We start from the raw sequence: 19,672 nt of genomic DNA, 5'->3' as shown, positions 1-19,672 counted from the left end.
TATTGCCATGTCTGGAACAACCCATCCTATGAAACTATCCTAGTAGTTAACCCCTTTAGTGAACACCTTAACAAAAGGCAAAAAACCATGCTTTATCAACATACCGACGGACAAAAAGTGGAATAAAACGTGAACAAAAAGATGAATATAAATAAACATGGTACCGCTGAAAACGTCATCTTGTCCCGCAAAAAACAAGCGGCTACGCAGCTCTATGAGCAGAATAATAAGTTATAGCTCTCAGAATAAAGTGATGCAAAAATAATTTTTTATATAAAATAATTTTTATTGTGTAAACGCGCCAAGACATAAAAAAAACTATACAACTGTGGTATCATTGTAATCTTATTGACTCGCTTAACAATTTTACCACACGTGGAATCACAAACCCCCACCAAAAAAAATTCCTGAACTTCTGCTTTTTGTTCTTTCTGCCTCCCAAAAATTGGAATAAAATGCACTAAAAAATGTCATGTGTCTGGTACCAATAAAAGCGTCAACTCGTCTCTCAGCAAACAAGCAAGTCATATGACTCTATGGACCAAAATATGGAAAAATTATAGCTTTCCAAATTTTAGTATGTGAAAGAAGCCAAATATAAACACCCTATATAAATCTGTTATCCCTGTAATCACACATACCCGAAGAATAAAGTCGTAAAAATAAATAAAACCAATTCTTCACCTGCTTTTTTTTTTTTTTTTTTTATTCTGCATCCCAAAGATAGCAGTAAGGTTTGACTCACATTTATCCTTCCCTGAACGATTACACCAGGCTTCCGTTTAAATTTACGAAATCCATTATTCAGATGGATCCTTTGGCAGAAGATTCTCTATAATGAGTCACATGGAGGAACTGTGAGCGTTATAGGACCTGTGATCCGGCGGTGTGTAAAAAAAAAAAAAAAAAAAAAAAAGGAAGCCCCCACTTAGGTCTGTCATCTGTTAATGGAAATATGGGGGGCTTCCATATTACAGGTAGTGCAAAGGCTCTGGAAAAGCGAAATGGCTCATCACCCTCCAAAAGAAATTCAGCAAATTCTGTGCTCCCAAATCCAAATGCCCCCTCCCTTCTGAGACCCACAGTGTACCTAAACCACATATACCGTCCACATGATTGGCATTTCTGAAGCGATGAGAGCCCGCCTAACTTACGGGTGCATGTCTCCAGAAGCATGAGCTGGTTATAACATACTGCTCACTGCAGTGCACTGGTCACTGCATGGCAGTTTGCAATTTTCACTCGGCGACATTCCTCACTGCTTGTTCTGGAAAACACCCATGGCGATTATCACTACACCTGTAGATAAATTCCAAAAGGGGTATAATTTCAAAAATGGGGTCACTTGAGGGGGATTCTGCTCTTCTAGCAATTAGGGGCTCTGTATATGTAGTCCGCAAACTGTTCTAGGAATATCTGCACTCCAAGAGGCAAATAGCGGTCCTTTCCTCCTGAGCTGGTGGAATTAGGCAAGGTTGTAAGTATGGTTTAATTGAAATTATTAAAGGGGTCTGTGTAATTTTTTCAATTAAAGGACTTTTTTCTGGGTGTCTGAGTTTTATTACAATGTGACTATAGGATTATTAATGGATAGGTGTCTTAGAGATGCCTCTCCCTTACTAAGCTGTGGGCTTGATGTCACATGACGATACAAAGGTGACATCAAACCCACAAATATTAACTCCACTTGCCACCGCTGCAGGGCAAGTGGGAAGAGCCAGGCAAAGCGCCAGAATTGGCGCATCTTATAGATGTGCCTTTTCTGGGCAGCTGCAGGCTGCTATTTGTAGGCTGGGGAGCCAATATCCATGGCCCCTTACCAGCCTGAGAATGCCAGCCCCCAGCTGTCAACTTTAGCAAAGTTGGTTGTCAAAAATGGAGGGGACCCTCTATTCTTGATAACGAACCTTGCTGAAGCTGACAGATGAGGGTTGCAGCTCCCAGCTGTGAGTTTTGCCTAGCTGGTTAGCAAAAATACAGGGGGACCCATGCCGTTTTTTTTTTTTTTTTTTAACTATTTACAGAACAGGAGCGGCTAATGAATACTTCCATTCGCCGCTCTTGCTCTCGCTGTTATTAGAAGCAGCAGGTGTCAGATGATGGGAGCTGTAGTCCAATCAGCCGACACCAGTGACCAGAGGCAAGCATTATACCTCTGATCACAGCTGAGTGCTCACGCTGTTTTTTTACAGAGTTGGAGCCGCGGCTCTATGAACGGTGGGGATGATTTCACTGCCGTTCAGAACCGGTGTTTGCCGTGCTGTCATGCACATGACAGCGCAGCAAACAGTGAATGTTCAGTCCCCCCAATTCAAGTGAATTTTTTTAAGTTTTTACCGTATGTGCATTGGAAGAGGGGTAGTCTTATATAGCGAGTATATCCCAAACTATATTTTAACTGGAAAAGTTAGGGGTCGTCTTATACACCCACTCATCTTATACACCTGAAAATATGGTACCTCATAAAGTGATAGTGGTCAGAATTGTAAAAATTATCCTGGTCATTAACATGTAAACCACCTTGAGGGGGTAAAAGGGTTAAACACAAAAATATAAAAGAAATTTATATGCTTTGTATCACAGTAATCATACTGACCTTGAGAATCATTTTCTCAGGTCATTTTTACCATTCAATGAATGCTGTTAAAACAAAACCCACAAACAGCAGTGGAATTGCATTTTCTTTTTACCAACCTCTTGCGCTTGAAATTTTAATTTCCTAGGTTGCATTGCATTACATTGTAGAATTACTGGTATAAATTAAAGCTACAACTTGTCTCACCAGAAACAAGCCTTCATACACCTATATTGACAGAAAAGTAAGAACTATAGCTCTCTGAAGAAGGTGATGGAAAAATGGAAGTGCAAAAAATGAAAAATTGTCAAGTCATTAAGAGCCCTTTCACACTGCATTGTTTCCCATATTCGGCGGCCCTGTTGGAATTTGCATCTGAAACCCCCTTACAACCGGATTCGGACATATGCTCCATAATGGTGCAGACAGATTTACAGTGTGCCCTGTCGTGTATTATTTTCTGCCGTATACATCTAATGGAGGTGGACAGCAAGGCCCAGCAGACTGCATATATGGCCGAAAATTATTCACCACAGAGCACTCTGTGACTCCTGCACCATTTTAGTCATCGGCCCCGTGGGAAAGAATTAAATTTTGAAAGGACCATAAGGCTACATTCCCACAATGAGCGTTTGATATTTTAGTTTTTGATACTGGAGTTTTTCTTCACTAATAAAGCTGAATAGGTTGCTTGCATTTTTTCAAAAATACGCAGTGTAAAAAACTCACCAAAAATTTGGGTTTAAGGCCAGATCCACTTTTGTACCAGTGTGCACCAGTCTCTCCTCAATTAGTTTGTTTGTACCCAAAGCTTCCCCTCCCCATATACATTAGACTAATGTCAGATGGATCCAGTGATATCAACGGATTCGGCCCACAGTCAGTGTATGGGAGCCCCAGATAATTTATTTTCGACGGAAAATATCAATCCAGCATGTCCGGTTTCAGACTGCTTATCAAATGATCTCCTAGAGATGTGCTGCGGCCAGACATCCAGCAGTGGATCTCCCATGTATAACACGAGCACTCCTGTGTATGAGAGCAGGCTAAGATGGCAGCCATCTAGTTTGTGTGGTAGGCAGTTGCTCCAAGTCACTAAGTTTTGGAACTGATTTCTAGAGATTTGTTTATATCTGCAATAATAGTATGGATACCTTGTTGGATTTGGCTGTTTTTCAACTCTCATGTCCAATGTTATCAGCCTTAAAATGGACAGCTTCCCAAAATGTACCGTAAAACGTTTGTGACATTCTGTCTTTACAATCCATAACCAGTAGTGTAATAATTGTCAGCGTAAAGTCTGCTAATGAATCTGTATTTAACTTGTAATAAAATTCTCAGCAGACTCCTCCCACAGATAAATGGCTTGATCTACTGTACATAGTAACATTGTATTAGGGATTACATTTTCTACTGAAGGCTGTTACATTGGAAGTTCACTTTTAATGGTAGAACGCAATTGAATTTCAATTTTATGAAAGCTGTTATATAGCATGAACAGTTAGGCTGTGCGCACACATTGCGGTTTTTCTGTGCAGATTTGTCATAAATCCTGAAGGGTTTCCTGATGCCAACAAAGTGAATATAAATCATAAAGTCTCGTGCACACTTTGCTTTGTGACTTGCAGATTTAAATTTTATGTATGTCAATTGTTTCATCTTTTTTTGCTGCAGATTTCACCCATAATCATGAGTGGGGAAAAATCTGCACTAAAAATGCAAGTAAAAAACAAAGGAAAACCGCTGCAAAAATGCGCTTATGTTTCCTGCCAAGGAATGCAGAGATTTCTGCGCCAAATACTTAATATGTGCATATACCCTTAAAGGAGCGCTGTGGAGATTTTTTTTTTTAAATTTTATACCCCCTTCATTAACAATCAGGTATGTATATGTGTGATGAGTGCAGTAATATACTCACTGGTCACCATCTTCTGGCATTTTCAGTGGTGCCTTGGCTTCACGTGACTGCATTTGTTACATGCTACATCATACTGTGTCTTTTGTGTGGCTCAGACATATTTTACATTTTCTTAATGCAAGCATATGAGACTTCGAACGAGGCTACAAATTCTTGTTCTGATTGTCATACACTGGTATTGTGAAACTAACAGCCTCTCCACAGAACGGGCACAGTGTGATCTGCCAGGTTACCAATGCGGGCACATGACACCGCAACGCTGCTGAAAATGGCAGAATATGGTAGTGAGTTTATTACTGCACTCATTACACACATAGGTGCCTGAATTGCTACTAACGGGATACATTTTTAAAAATCACCAGAGTACTCCATTGACTGGGTTGTCTCCTCCATTAAATCCTTCTGGAACCATTAGTCTTATGTATAGTTTTGTTCTCAAAGTATTTACTGATGAAGAATGCAAGAGGAAAGATGGGTTTTCTCAGGTTGGACTCAAATCCTTTTTTCCTGTTTGATTGTGCAAAATAATATAGTGCTTTCATCAGAATTCTGATCCTGTAACAAGGAGGGAGACTGAAAACTGTAACTAACTTCCATTTAACAACAGTACAAATACCAGTTTCTGCTTTAAAGGGAACATGTCTTGTCAAAAAAACTCTATTAACCTGAAGATATGGGGTTAATGTGCAGGTAAATAGCATTCTAAAGTCGTGCGACCCGTGCACTGCAAGGCCTGCTGCTGAGAGGAAATGAACTTTATTCCTCCTGGCTGCCTCCGGCTTTCAGTCGTAGAGATCGGCACTGCTACAGTCATCACTTAGAAGATAATGAGCAGCAGCTGAAGCCATGTCCTGGTACTGACACCTGGCTCTGCAGTGCTGTCAGTCATGGCCGGTTTGTGGTTACAGCAGCTGCTCACTCTAATAAGTAGCCCTCTGACTGAAAGCCCAAGTCTGCAGGGAGGAATAAACTTAATTTCATCTCAGCAGTCTGTCTTCCAGTACAGCGGCATCTTGGCTTTAGAATGCTATTAATCTGCAGATTGACCCAATGTCACGATGTGACCGAAGCTGTGTGACACGACCCCACGATTGTTAGGTCACCAGATGTCTCCACACACCAGGGAACACTAGGGAAACGTTAACAATGGTGGGCCCTGTTAATAGGGAATGTGGGAAATGGACAGTCACCTGAGAAATTCCCTGATCATACTAGCGTTCTTTCACCCCATCGCCGACCAGGATACCTAATCCCTCACTTGCCCTGCTCCTATCCCTACATAGGGAACTGGCAGGTGAGAGCACTGGTCCCACCGCTGCACTAATTCAACAAAAGGTAAGGACAGACAGACACCAAAAGGAACGGGGTAAACAAAAAATGAAACACTTAGCGCCTTCTGCTGCAAGGCACCACATAACAGAGAGAGGCATCAGACAAGCGAACTTGGCAAAGCTCCACTGCACCCAGAGAGCTCCTTCCTGCAGCTTGGTTGCTGTAGAATGAACACCAACAGTCAGCTGATGCATCAGGTGACCTTTTAAATGATGTGGGAGTGGTCACCACCCACACCAGCTAACCCAGCAGCAATGCAATTACACCAGAAGGCCAGCGGTGGGAAAACTGACATTAAACCTCGATGGCCTGAAGTTTTAATCTGCCACAGATCCAAAAATGGACCGTGATACTCCATATCTGCAGGTATTTTTTTGACATGACAAGTTCCGTTTAAAAGATACAACAAATTCTATATTTGCTGTATCTAAAAGTGGAAAGTGTAACTCTAATTAGGATTTGCTTTACTCTAATTGCAAACCATAACATGATGTTTTACAAGAAATATTTCCATAGATGTTGTAGATCTGTCGATTCTTATATGCAATCACATTTAATTTGCTGATTTGTACTTCAGCCACCCTGTGTAATTTCTTTCAGAACACTTGAAATGTGGACTTATTATTCTCAATCAACCAGTGGACAAATATCTCTTAGACCAACTGTGGCGCAAAGGTACTTCATTTACTGTCCATGTACATCATATACTAAGAAATGTGATTCCAGTGTGCAGTATTCAGTTACATGTGCCTCTACCTGTGAACTCGCAGCTGCTGAACATAGTACAACGTAATGTGATTAATATTCTTTAAACAAAAACTATAGGAGAGATGAAGCACACATAGGGTCTTATCCGCTAATTTAAGAATCTGTTATTCAGAAAAAATGCTCACCTGGTGCCCCTTCGATAAGGCACATAAATATCAGGTGCCACAGATCTACGGGTCAGAGATTGACCATTTCAGGAACCATACAGGGAATTTTGTGGATATTGCCCGCGCTGTTGAACAAATGGAAATCCGGACGTATTGATGAAAGAGAATGGTGGTTTATTAATAATAAAATTAATAAGACCTGGCAGAAGAAAAATAAGGCTAAACAAGGAGCACTGTGTTAATTGATTTTGTATTACTTTAGTCTAAGAGTCAAATATCACTTCCTAAACTGAAGTTATATTTGGCATTGCGCCATAAAAAAAACCTCTTGAAATATTAACATAAAAATGTAATTTTTTTTGCTTTTTTTTATTCTTAATTGCAATTAGGATAAAAATAATTTTAAGTTGAATCCTGTTTTTAAAAGGATTGGTGTTATGATTGATTTTCAGGAATGCATCGCTCCATTTTGTCCCAGGCCAGTGCACTGCTGAATGATTGACCATTCAGAACAAAGGCATTGTCACACACTCACCTGAACTAAGCTCTTCCCTTTACCTCCACAGCAACTGAGGAGCGCAGGAGCGTATACTCATTGCCGAGGAAAGTGGCCAACACTGGCTCCTCCCCTGCTGACTATACCACACCTGCTAGCATCACGCTCCTCCTTTTTAGGTAGAAAGCAGTAGAAAAAGCTCAAAAAAGAATTAGAACACGAAAAGAAAATAATCCAATTACATCTTGAGAGAAAAAAAACATTAAATGCACGCCCAACCGGGCAACCAAGGATGAATGCTGTGTCCCCCAATAAAGACTACAAGAAACAAATTTGCCATTGAGCATCAAAAAATTACTTTATTTGTTTGTCTCATTTGGGGACACACAAACCATAGGATGACCCAAAGCTGTCACAATGCTGAGAATGAAAAAAACAAATATTATACCGTCACCACAGAAGTTTTCCATTCCTGCTCAAGCCGCCATCTGGGCAACTGCTGACTGCAGTATCTTCCTGCAAAGACTTGTGTCTGCAGAACCAAAAGTGTGGACTTTGTGAAACCTAGTCTCTAAAGGCTAGCAGGCGAGGTATAATTTGCAGGGGAGGAGCCAATTTTCAATTAGATATATTTATAGTGTCAGCCTCCACGTGGCAGCAGACTATTCCTTGGTTTCTGTGTACCCCAAATAACCCAAAAAACCCCCCAAAACTGCTAACAGTCATATACCATTATAGGTAATGCTTACCTACAATGGTATATGACTGTTAGCAGCTTTGTTTGCGCTGAGTGTTTCACACAGGACTATCTTGTCCATTGTCTCTCTCTACAGAGCAGCTTGCCTACGTTGCTACACGCTATTCTGAACCCACAGTGTCATGTTTTTGGAATATTAACAGGTCTTGCCATTGGTAAGGTTTATGCCTTTATCGTGTAATTTTTTTCCTTTTTTTTTCTTTTTCAAATTGTGTCCATAAGCACTTCTAATTGAGTGTTTCCATACCCCTGTTCCTTTTTTTTTTTCTTCTCTACTTCTCTATTATCCTGCTACCCAACACTGCAGGTCTTTATGGTCTATTTTGTGAAAAATTTACCGTATCCTTATGAGGCAAATTGAATGTTTAGATAGCAAAACCACTCATGATTTTCTCTTCACAAACCCATCTATTGGTTGTTCCAAGTTCTCCTGGTATTTTTTTGAATATATCTCTGCTCTGTAAGGTATAACATTTCTGATGTCCTGATAGGGATTCAATATTTTCCTCTATGATGGAGTTAATCCATTCTTTTGGGACTAGAATCCGCTTTACATAAATGTTCATTCATGTGTAACATGTGCTTCAATGTAGCTTTAGCTCAAATATGACTCTACTGGATTATGAAATGTCATTTTGAAACCAGTTGTATGTTATTATGTATGTTTATGTAAATTTATTATTTTTTTGTTTTTCCTCTACACTGTATACAGTCTGAAGAAGGTCCATTATAGTGACCGAAACGTAACAAATAGAATGTACACCGTGTGGATTATTGCTGTGAATAAAACAAAACTATTTTTTCTGCATTTGGGAGTGCCGGATTTCTTTTTCTGTATTGAATTGGGACTGGTATCCTTTTCCGCGCACCCCACATCTGATTTCTCGGAGTGACGTGTCTTTTTTGTCATATAGGAGTTCATGGTGACTTTCTCATGCATCCACATGGATGTTATTAGCTCATGGCAGTTAAACTTCAATTGATATTAGCTAGTGATTGCTCCAATATTTGAGACAACTGCCATACCTGCATGTTACGGTGCAGTCTATGATGTATTTTCTACTTTGCAGTACACAAAGGGTTTAAAAAAGAAAATGAATTTTGGAAATGCTTCTCTATTTTATGCATTATTTTTGTCCGGTTCACTGGTGATGGAGACTCTGGACATAGTGGTTCATATAGAACACAGCATAAAGGTAAAGAAGGAAAAATGTAAATCCTACATCCTGTTGGGAGTGAAGCCTGATGGCTAAATGTAAACACCAAATTGGCAAGTCGTGAGTGTAAATAACTTTTAATATATCATTAAAACGCTTGCAGCCGCAATTTAACAAAAATTAAATAAACCGCCTATCGCATAGACAAAAATCAATATTCACTAGGTAGATTTTACCAAAACAAACAAAAAAAATCTTCAGTGGAATGGATATATCATGAATACTTCTGTCAGTGGTCAGTTATAATGGGTGGTCCACAAATCAAAAGACCCACCTAGAAGGATAAATCAAAAATGTGTATATTCTACAAAAGATAGGTCCATACAACCATATAAATATGAAACAATAGAGGGAGGTATCATTAAAATGATCTCCCCAATCTCTAGTTCCAAAGGAGTCTTCTCATATCTGTACATGGCTTGTGTTCCCAGTGAGTTGCGGTCCGGTATTAACCCTGTAAAGCTCTCTACAGACTTTCCAGGTCCTGGTTATCCCAGAACACCCACCCTAACGATGGCAGTCCAAAGATATCCCTTCAAAATAGACGCCCCTATGTGCTTCCTGATGCGTTTCCTCCATTTGAGTTCATCAGGGGAGTTGTAATACATGTGCCCATATATGTAGAGTATATTGCCATCATTTCTACTTTGGAAAGTGCTCTGTGACGTTTTAGGTAAAAGCTACGTCGGAGAGTGGACCCTCTGGATCGCGGATCCGGAGCCCCCAGGCCGAGCACTCCAGGTGAAGACCGACCCCTATACAGGGATCGTTTGGGGCAGGACCACAGGGGATGGAAGCGCAACAGCCGGAACCAAGAGGGACGGCTCCACGGACAAATAAGGACTAGGGAGGAGGATGGCTTAGATACGGACCCAGGACTGACGGACAGGGGAATGAGACACAGGGCACGGCAGGGAGGCAGAGCATGGACAAGAGGAACTGCAGAGGCATGTAACACAGGACACGGCAGGGAGAGAGCATGGACAAGAGGAACTACAGGGACATGTAACACAGGGCAAGGCAGGGAGGCAGGGCAAGGACAATAGGAACTGCAAGGACCGTAACACGGCACGGCAGGGAGGCAGTGAGAAAGGGTGTGGATAATAGGAACTACAGAGGACTGTAGCGGCCAGATGGTGCAGGAAACTACACGATCATCAGGCGTCCTCCTCACAGCGAGGACGCCTGAAGTATCCTAACACCCGGAAGTGCATCCCCCTGTCCTGCCCCTCAGCGCCGCCCACCGCTCGAGGGAGAGAGCGGAGGGGGCATGCGCGCGACAGGGAGCGGGTACCAGGAGCCGCTGTGAGGGGGAACGCAGGACGGGCGCGCGCCTGGACGGGGGCGCGCAGGTAAGGGGACGCTGCGGCGTGCGCTGCTGCTGGAGGGACATCGGCGGGCATAGCCGCCGATGTCACAGTGCCCCCCTCCTTACGTCCTCCCCTACTGAGATTGGCCAAAAACTTTTTCAGAACCCGGGGAGCATTGATATTCTCTCTAGGCTCCCAGGACCTTTCCTCGAGGCCAAAACCCCTCCAATCGATAAGAAAAAGGGTCTTTCCCCTGACTCTTTTCATAGCCAAGATGTCCTTGACCTCAAAGACGTTGTCCGAGACAACTGGAGAAGGAGGGGCGATGGAAACTGGTTGGAACCGATTCAGGACTACGGGTTTCAAGAGCGAGACATGGAAAGCGTTGGGAACCCGGAGCGAAGCAGGCAACCTCAGCTTATAAGCCACTTCATTAATGCGTCCGATCACTTCAAACGGTCCAGTGTACCGAGGACTCAACTTGTAAGAGGGGACTCTCAGACGGATATGTCGAGTTGAAAGCCAGACTTTGTCACCTGGATGGTACGGAGGCACGTCCTTTCGTCTTTTGTCCGCATGTTTCTTGATTCGGTGGTTGGCACTCTTGAGCGCTTCCCTGGTCTCACTCCAACTCTGCGAGAATTCCATTGCGAGTGAATCAGCTGCGGGCACTCCCATAGACGTGGAAAAAGGTAGCGGAATACCTGGATTTTGACTGGTTACCACAAAGAATGGTGACTTGGCGGTAGATTCGCTGGGATGGTTATTGTGCGAGAATTCAGCCCAAGGTAGGAGCGCGACCCAATTGTCCTGATGGGCATTGGAGAAGTGGCGTAAGAAGGTAGTTAACACCTGATTAATTCGCTCCACTTGCCTGTTGGTCTGAGGATGGTATGCAGAGGAGAAGTCGAGAGATGTACCCATAAGCCGGCAGAGAGCCCTCCAGAAGCGAGAGGTGAACTGGACCCCCCGATCCGACACAATCCGCTGAGGAAGACCATGTAGCCTGAAGATCTGGTGGATGAAGATCTCGTCCAACTTCGGGGCGGACGGCAGTCCCGGTAAGGGAACAAAGTGGGCCATCTTGGAAAAACGATCTGCTACGACTAAGATGGTGGTACATCCAGCTGAGCGGGGTAAATCAGTCACAAAATCCATGGCGATTTGCTGCCAGGGAGCCTCTGGAACTGGTAATGGGTGAAGAAGACCGGAGGGCAAAGCCCTAGCCACCTTGTTCTGGGCACAGGTTGTGCACGAGGCTACATAGACCATCACATCCTGGCGAAGCGTGGGCCACCAGTAATACCGGGAAAGCAGCAAGAGAGTCTTCTTAGTCCCAATGTGTCCAGCAACTTTGGAGGAATGCCCCCAGCGCAACACCTCTGAACGCCTGCCTTGAGGGACGAAAGTTTTACCAGGCGGAGGAGTAGAAAAATTCACAGGAGCCACAGTGATCATCTTAGTAGGCTCGATAATATAGGATGGGTCTTCATCCCTCTCCGGTGACTGTAACGACCTGGAAAGGGTATCGACCTTGATGTTCCTATTACCAGGTCGAAAGTGAAGTTGAAAGTCAAAGCGGGAGAAATACAGGGCCCACCTGGCTTGCCGGGCATTGAGTCTTTGGGCAGACTGCAGGTAAGCCAGATTCTTGTGGTCCGTAAGGATGGTGAAGGGATGTACAGCCCCCTCGAGTAAATATCGCCATTCAGCCAAGGCCATCTTAATGGCAAGTAATTCCCGGTCTCCAATGGAGTAGTTGCACTCCGCAGGCGAAAAGGTTTTAGAAAAGAAGCCGCAAGGGGCCAGCCGCCCGGATGAAGCCTGCTGGGACAGGACCGCCCCCGCTCCAGTGGAGGAGGCGTCCACCTCTAGGACGAAGGGCCTGCTGGTCACTGGCCGATGCAAGATGGGTGCCGATGCAAAAGAACGTTTCAGAGCCAGGAAGGCGTTTTCAGCTTCGGGGGACCAGCTGTTGGGTTTCATTCCCTTACGGGTCAAGGCTGTGATGGGTTTAGTAACCGTAGAAAAATGAGGCACGAATTGACGGTAATAGTTTGCGAACCCAAGGAACCGCTGGATGGCCTTTATCCCCACTGGACGGGGCCACTTGAGTACCGCACTGAGTTTTTCGGGATCCATCTTCAGACCGGAATCGGTGACGATATATCCCAAGAAGGGCAATGACGTCTGCTCAAAAAGGCATTTCTCAATCTTGGCGTAGAGTCGATTCTCTCGAAGGCGATGCAAGACCAAGCGTACGTCTTGCGATGGGAGGACAGATCGGGCGAGAAAACGAGAATGTCGTCTAAATACACCACCACACAGGAATAGAGCAGATCCCGGAACACCTCGTTGATAAATTCTTGAAACACAGATGGGGAATTGCAAAGACCGAATGGCATGACTAAGTATTCATAATGCCCGTCACGGGTATTGAAGGCCATTTTCCACTCATCCCCTGCGCGGATCCGGATCAAATTGTAAGCTCCCCGCAGATCTAACTTCGTGAAGATCCGAGCTCCTCTCAGCCGGTCAAAGAGCTCCGGAATCAACGGAAGGGGATATCGGTTTTTAACGGTGATATTGTTTAGGCCCCGGTAATCTATATACAAGGCCGCAGTGATCCGTCCTTCTTCCGGACGAAGAAAAAACCCGCGCCCACAGGAGAAGAGGACTTCCGGATAAACCCCTTGGTCAGGTTTTCCTGAATGTATTCCGTCACGGCAGAGGTCTCGGCTGGAGAAAGAGGGTACGTTCTTCCTCTGGGAGGGACAGCTCCGGGAATCAGGTCGATAGGGCAGTCATAGGACTGATGTGGAGGCAGGGAATCCGCTTCCTTCTTGCAGAAAACATCAGCGTAGGCGTGGTATGGAACAGGAAGGCCCGGGAGATCTGTTGGCCTAGGCAGAGAATGGGGACGAACAAGGGGATGCAAACAGCGTGCATGGCAGGCGTGCCCCCAGCGCAAGATCTCCCCGGAGCGCCAGTCGACAACTGGCTCATGCCGCCTGAGCCAAGGTAACCCTAAGAGAATGGCGTGGGATAGTTGAGGCAGGACATAAAAGGCAATCTTCTCGGAGTGAAGTGCGCCAATTTGTAGCTTAACTTCGGTGGTAACCGTGGTGATGAGTCCAGGCAGAGGTTTGCCATCGACGGAGGTGATTGCTCGCGGATTTCTTAAGACGACCACGGGAATCTGGAGTTTGTCCACCTCTTCCTGGCGGATGAAGTTGCCTGCTGCGCCCGAGTCCACATACGCCTCCACGGAGCCACGCCCCCGACCTGTAATAAAAAGAGCTGAAAGAGTAAGTGGAAGAGAGGGGGTCTGATCACCTAGGGGGCCCTCTCCTACCTGGCCTAGGTGGATGCGTTTCCCGGTCTCTCAGGACAAGTGCGTACGAAGTGATTGGCCCCTCCACAATATAAACAGAGTCCATTAGTCATCCTCTCCTTGCGCCGTTGTTCGGACAGCTTGACGCGATCCACCTGCATAGGCTCAGGAGCAGAGTTACTAGAGGGAGCAACAGCGCGCGGAATGGGGGCTTGGTATAACCTAAAGGGCCTCCTCTCCCTGGCTGACTCTCTAGCGCGTTCCTGAAAACGCAGATCAATACGAGTAGCTAGAGAGATGAGACCTTCCAGGGTGGTTGGGGAGTCACGCCCGGCCAGCTCATCCTTGATTTTACTAGAAAGACCTCTCCAAAAGGCACCTACAAGGGCTTCATTATTCCACCCCAGCTCCGGGGACAGGGTTCGGAAATGGATGGCGTATTGCCCTACCGTCAGGGATCCCTGGCGAAGGTTAAAGAGGGCCTCCGTAGTGGAAGCAAGCGCCCAGGTTCATCAAATACCTTGCGAAAGGTTTCCAAAAAACTCTGGATACTGGTGACCACCGGGTCATCCCTCTCCCATAAGGGATTCACCCAAGCCAGCGCCTCTCCCTCAAGATGGGACACTATAAAGCCAACCGTAGCGCGGTCCGTGGGATATTGTTGGGGCAGGAGTTCAAAGTGCAGTCTGCACTGGTTTAAAAATCCCCTACACAACTTCGGGTCCCCACTATACCTGGGCGGTTTACCAAGGCGGGGAGGAGGAGCTGGGACAGCGTCCCGCGGTTGGGTAGAGACGGCCGCAGAGGACTGTAGAGCAAGCAGTCGATCATCCACGGACGCCATGTACCCCAGAATGTGAGATTGAGCGTCGCGCTGCTGCGCGAGCTCCTGTTGGAGATCGGCTAAGAGGGGGGCGTGCCTAGGGTCAGCGGTTTGCAGGGCGGAAAGCCGGGTGTCCATAGATTTCATAAAGGATATAATCCGGGTCTGATTTTCCCTTAAGAACAGCAGTTCCTTTTGAGTGGCAGCCGCGGCACCGGCGGGGTCCATGGCCTGATGATTCTGTGACATTTTAGGTAAAAGCTACGTCGGAGAGTGGACCCTCTGGATCGCGGATCCGGAGCCCCCGGGCCGAGCACTCCAGGTGAAGACCGACCCCTATACAGGGATCGTTTGGGGCAGGACCACAGGGGACGGAAGCGCAACAGCCGGAACCAAGAGGGACGGCTCCACGGACAAATAAGGACTAGAGAGGAGGATGGCTTAGATACGGACCCAGGACTGACGGACAGGGGAATGAGACACAGAGCACGGCAGGGAGGCAGAGCATGGACAAGAGGAACTACAGAGGCATGTAACACAGGACACGGCAGGGAGAGAGCATGGACAAGAGGAACTACAGGGACATGTAACACAGGGCAAGGCAGGGAGACAGGGCAAGGACAATAGGAACTGCAAGGACCGTAACACAGGGCACGGCGGGGAGGCAGTGAGACAGGGTGTGGATAATAGGAACTACAGAGGACTGTAGCGGCCAGAGGGTGCAGGAAACTACACGATCATCAGGCGTCCTCCTCACAGTGAGGACGCCTGAAGTATCCTAACACCCGGAAGTGCGTCCCCCTGTCCTGCCCCTCAGCGCCGTCCACCGCTGGAGGGAGAGAGCGGGAGGGGGCGTGCGCGCGACAGGGAGCGGGTGCCAGGAGCCGCTGTGAGGGGGAACGCAGGACGGGCGCGCGCCTGGACGGGGGCGCGCAGGTAAGGGGACGCTGCGGCGTGCGCTGCTGCTGGAGGGACATCGGCGGGCATAGCCGCCGATGTCACATGCTCCTATTAAAATGGATAAACACTTTTTTGATTTATCACTCTAGGTGGGTCTTTTGGTTTACGGATTACCAATTATAATTGACCACTGTTGAAGCTATTCGTAATCCATCCAGTTACTGTAGATATTTAATGTGATTATTTCAACTGAAAAGTGACAACCAACTGGTGAATTGAGACTGTGTTACATAGGCCACTGTTGGGGTCATTTTGCCTCTGTCTATGCCCATCTTCGTGATCTTGATTTGTGCTAAACAGAAGACATCCGATGATGGGTGTAATTGCTCAGACCTAGTGGAGATGTCAAGTGTGAAGGTTACATTGCTCAAGTTTTTCCATTGTCCCAAAAGTTTATAAATAATTATTTATCATTCAAAGAGAAATAAATCATCTTGTGGTTCATATTTTAAGCTGTGCATCTTTTCCAGAAGGACATTGCTAACCACTGAATTTGTCACTGTCCATAAGCCTCTGAGAAAACCTATTATTCACTAAGTGTAAGAAAGCGCATTCAGCCTAGATTATTAAGCACTAAATGTTATATGCGGTCACCAGACAGATTAGGAATACATTGCAAATGAATAAATTGTTTTTATCTCCTTATTGAAATTTGCAACCAATTTCTATTTTTTTTAGTGCATCTAAAATATTAATCAATTAACATTGCTCATAGTCTTAATTAAAAAAAAATATATCTTTCCGTAGAAATTGCTAGAATCGTACCAGTTAGTCATATTCAGATGAAGTTGTCTCAAGATAAAACAAGCAAGCCTTTCTGTATTATTTAAATTACATCTCTCCAAAAATATTCCCAGCACAATTAGAATTAATCTCATCCCCCTTCATTTAAAAAGAAATTTAAGTGGTTGTCTGACCTTTTGCAGTTTTTATTCCTGGCTCTGCATTATCTGAAAACAATACAAAAAAAACAACTTGCTGATCCCCAACTTACTGCTGCCTGGGTCCCCTAACAGCCTTCTCGCTACCTTCTTCATCCATGACTAACATGTCAGTGCCTTGGCCACTAATTGGCTGCAGTGGCTACGTGCCATCTTCTTTTGAAGAGGAAGTAATTGTAGTGTTTCATTAATATGGCAATAAAGTAACCCTTTTCAATTATGATGTTTGACAGCTACCCAAGATTAAAACTTCTGGCCCCCAACATCTTTTTCGATGGTTATCAAAAATTTCCTCAAATTTAAACCTTTTTTTTTCCATTTACCAGCATTTACGACCATGCAGCTCAGCTGACCAATATTTCCCTAAGATATGTGGCAGGCAGTCAGAAGTACAGTTCCAAAACCAGATAAGCCCTCAATAAACCTATAAACATATGGCTTCTATGCATATTCTGGAATGATAAATATGTTGAAGGAGTTTGCCGCATCTTTTTTTATTGATGGTCCATTATTTCTGTAGCTGCCAATATTGCAGACCCACCTCCTATTCAAATAAATAGGGGATGCTTCTGTAATACCCAGCTGTTGACACTATAGTTTTAATAGAGCTGCCATGTTCTGGCAGCAGACAGCAGTGGGGGTGTGATACCCTTGCCTCCTTCCTGCTGATCAAGTATTGATGGCCTACCAAACGATGGGCCATCAATAAAAGCGTAGTGGCCAACTTTTTGAAATAATCACTTCCATCAAAGTTTTTTCCTCCTAAAGGGAACCTGTCAGCAGGATTGTGCACAGTAACCTACAGACAGTGTCAGGTAGACACCGTTATACTGATTACAATGATACCTTGGTTGATGAAATCCATCTTGTGTTTGTTGTTTAATCTTTTTCTTTTCAGTTTTAAGTTAATGATATGATCGTGCTCCGGGCGGTGTGTGGGGGGAGGTCATCATGTGGTGCTCTGATTAGGTATTCATCACTATGATCCCCCAACAAATACACATGATATTAAAATAATGCAGTAACTATCATATCTATGATTTTATACCTCATGTGTAAAGGACTATCTTGATGGACACATCAAAAAATATATAAAAAAAAGTTACAAGAGAGCAACAAATGATGTACTAGTCCAAAATGTGAAAGAAATATATATTAACTTTATTGATTAAAAATTACAGTTTACAAAAGTGAAAAAATGAGGGAATTCACAAAATTACATTATAATTATAAAATGTCTACTGTGACTAAGGATGCACACATCACCAACAAATGGGTACCTAACCATAAATCCATACAGAGTATCACAAAAGGGAATTAATATTCAGGCTATAAGATATTAATACACACTAGCTGAAGAGCCCGGCGCTGCCCGGCCATAGTAACTAACTATGGTTAGTTATAACAAATTATAATGATTATATCCATATATAAAGCTGAGTGTAGAGCCCTGCCTATTCTGTATAGCCACATCTAATATATAAAGCTCAAGTGTGTGTATGTATGTATGTATGTATGTAGGTATGTATGTGTGTATGTCCAGGATTGGCATCCGCACCGTCGCAGCTACAGCCACAATATTTGGCACAGTCACACGTCTGGACCCCAAGAGTGTCCTAGGCTATGTTGTGAGGGGAAATTTTAACCCCGCGCGTTCCAATTCACCAAACAATTTTGCCCCTATCTACATAATGGGGAAAAAGTGTGTGTGTATCAAGCCCCGCCCCTCATTATGATGTCATAATGGTTGCCATGGCGACGCTGATGTCATCATAGGTTGCAAGCCCCACCGCTCATTATGATGTCATAATGGTTGACTATGGGATGGAGGACGTGTGATGGGTATATGGGCACTGGACTATGGGATGGAGGATATGTATGACGGGTATAAGGGCACGAGACTATGGGATGGAGGATGTGTGATGGGTATATGGGCACTGGACTATGGGATGGAAGATATGTATGACGGGTATATGGGCACGGGACTATGGGATGTCGGATATGTATGATGGGTACATGGGTACGGGACTATGGGATGGAGGATATGTATGATATGTATATGGGCATGGGACTATGAGATGAAGGATGTGTGATGGGTATATGGGCACTCGACTATAGGATGGTGAATATGTATGATGGGTATATGGGCATGGGACTATGGGATGGAGGATGTGTGATGGGTATATGGGCATGGGACTATGGGATGGAGGATGTGTGATGGGTATATGGGCACTCGACTATGGGATGGAGGATATGTATGATGGGTATATGGGCACGGGACTATGGGATGGAGGATAATTATAATTTGCTATAACTAACCACAGTTAGTTACTATGCCCGGGCAGCGCCGGGGTCTTCAGCTAGTTAACTATACTATCCCACATCATCCCGTCAGCCAGAGCTATCAGACTACTACCCATAATATCCCACGTCATCCAGAGCCACTGGACTACTATCCCTAATATCCCACATCATCCCATCAGCCAGAGCCACCGGACAACTACCACTAATATCCCACATCATCCCGTCAGCCAGAGCTACCGGACTACTGCCATAAAACCTCACATCGTCCCATCAGCCAGAGCCACCGGACTACTACCACTAATATCCCACATTATCCCGTTAGCCAGAGCTACCTTACTACTACCCATAATATCCCACATCATACTGTCAGCTAGAGCCACTGGACTACTCCTAATATCCCACATCATCCCATCAGCCAGAGCCATCGGACAACTACCACTAATATCATCCCGTCAGCCTGGAGTCAGAACCAGAGCGCTGAGTGGAACGGTCCTAACTTCCATACTGGGGATCCCTTTAAGAGAGGCCTGGCGTCAGAACCAGAGCGCTGAGTGGATATGCCCTGACTTCCATACCAATGATCCCTTTAATAGAAGCCTGGGGTGAGAATCAGAGTGCTGAGGGGTTTACTCTAACTTAAATACCAGAGATCCCTTTAAGAGAGGCCTGGGGTGAGTACCAAAGCGTAGAGTAGATTTTCCCTCACTTCTGTACCGAGGATCCCTTTAAGAAGGGACTTGGGTCAGAACCAGAGCGCTGAGTGGATTTGCCCTAACTTCCATACCGGGGATCCCTTTAAGAGAGTCTGGGATCAGAAGCAGAGCACTGAG

At 44.9% G+C, this 19,672-nt stretch overlaps 1 protein-coding gene across 6 annotated transcripts in view; it reads left to right on the top strand.

Annotated features, from left to right (window-relative positions):
• The window catches only part of TPK1 (thiamin pyrophosphokinase 1), a 794,751-nt gene that overhangs the window by 239,308 nt on the left and 535,771 nt on the right, over positions 1-19,672 (top strand). For 4 of the 6 annotated variants that reach the window (XM_073550048.1, XM_073550049.1, XM_073550053.1 and 1 more), the window contains one exon: positions 6,426-6,500. The exons of the other annotated variants lie outside the window; for them this stretch is intronic. In XM_073550048.1, coding sequence (XP_073406149.1) covers positions 6,426-6,500 — 75 coding nt within the window. The remainder of the gene's footprint in view (positions 1-6,425; positions 6,501-19,672) is intronic. 6 annotated transcript variants of the gene reach the window in all.

The sequence above is a fragment of the Dendrobates tinctorius genome, unplaced genomic scaffold, assembly GCF_039654945.1.
Source record: "Dendrobates tinctorius isolate UK_male_01 unplaced genomic scaffold, ASM3965494v1 ptg000162l, whole genome shotgun sequence".
Taxonomy (NCBI): Eukaryota; Metazoa; Chordata; class Amphibia; order Anura; family Dendrobatidae; genus Dendrobates; species Dendrobates tinctorius.
Note: the sequence above shows the minus strand (reverse complement) of the source record. Positions and strands in the feature narration are given on the sequence as shown.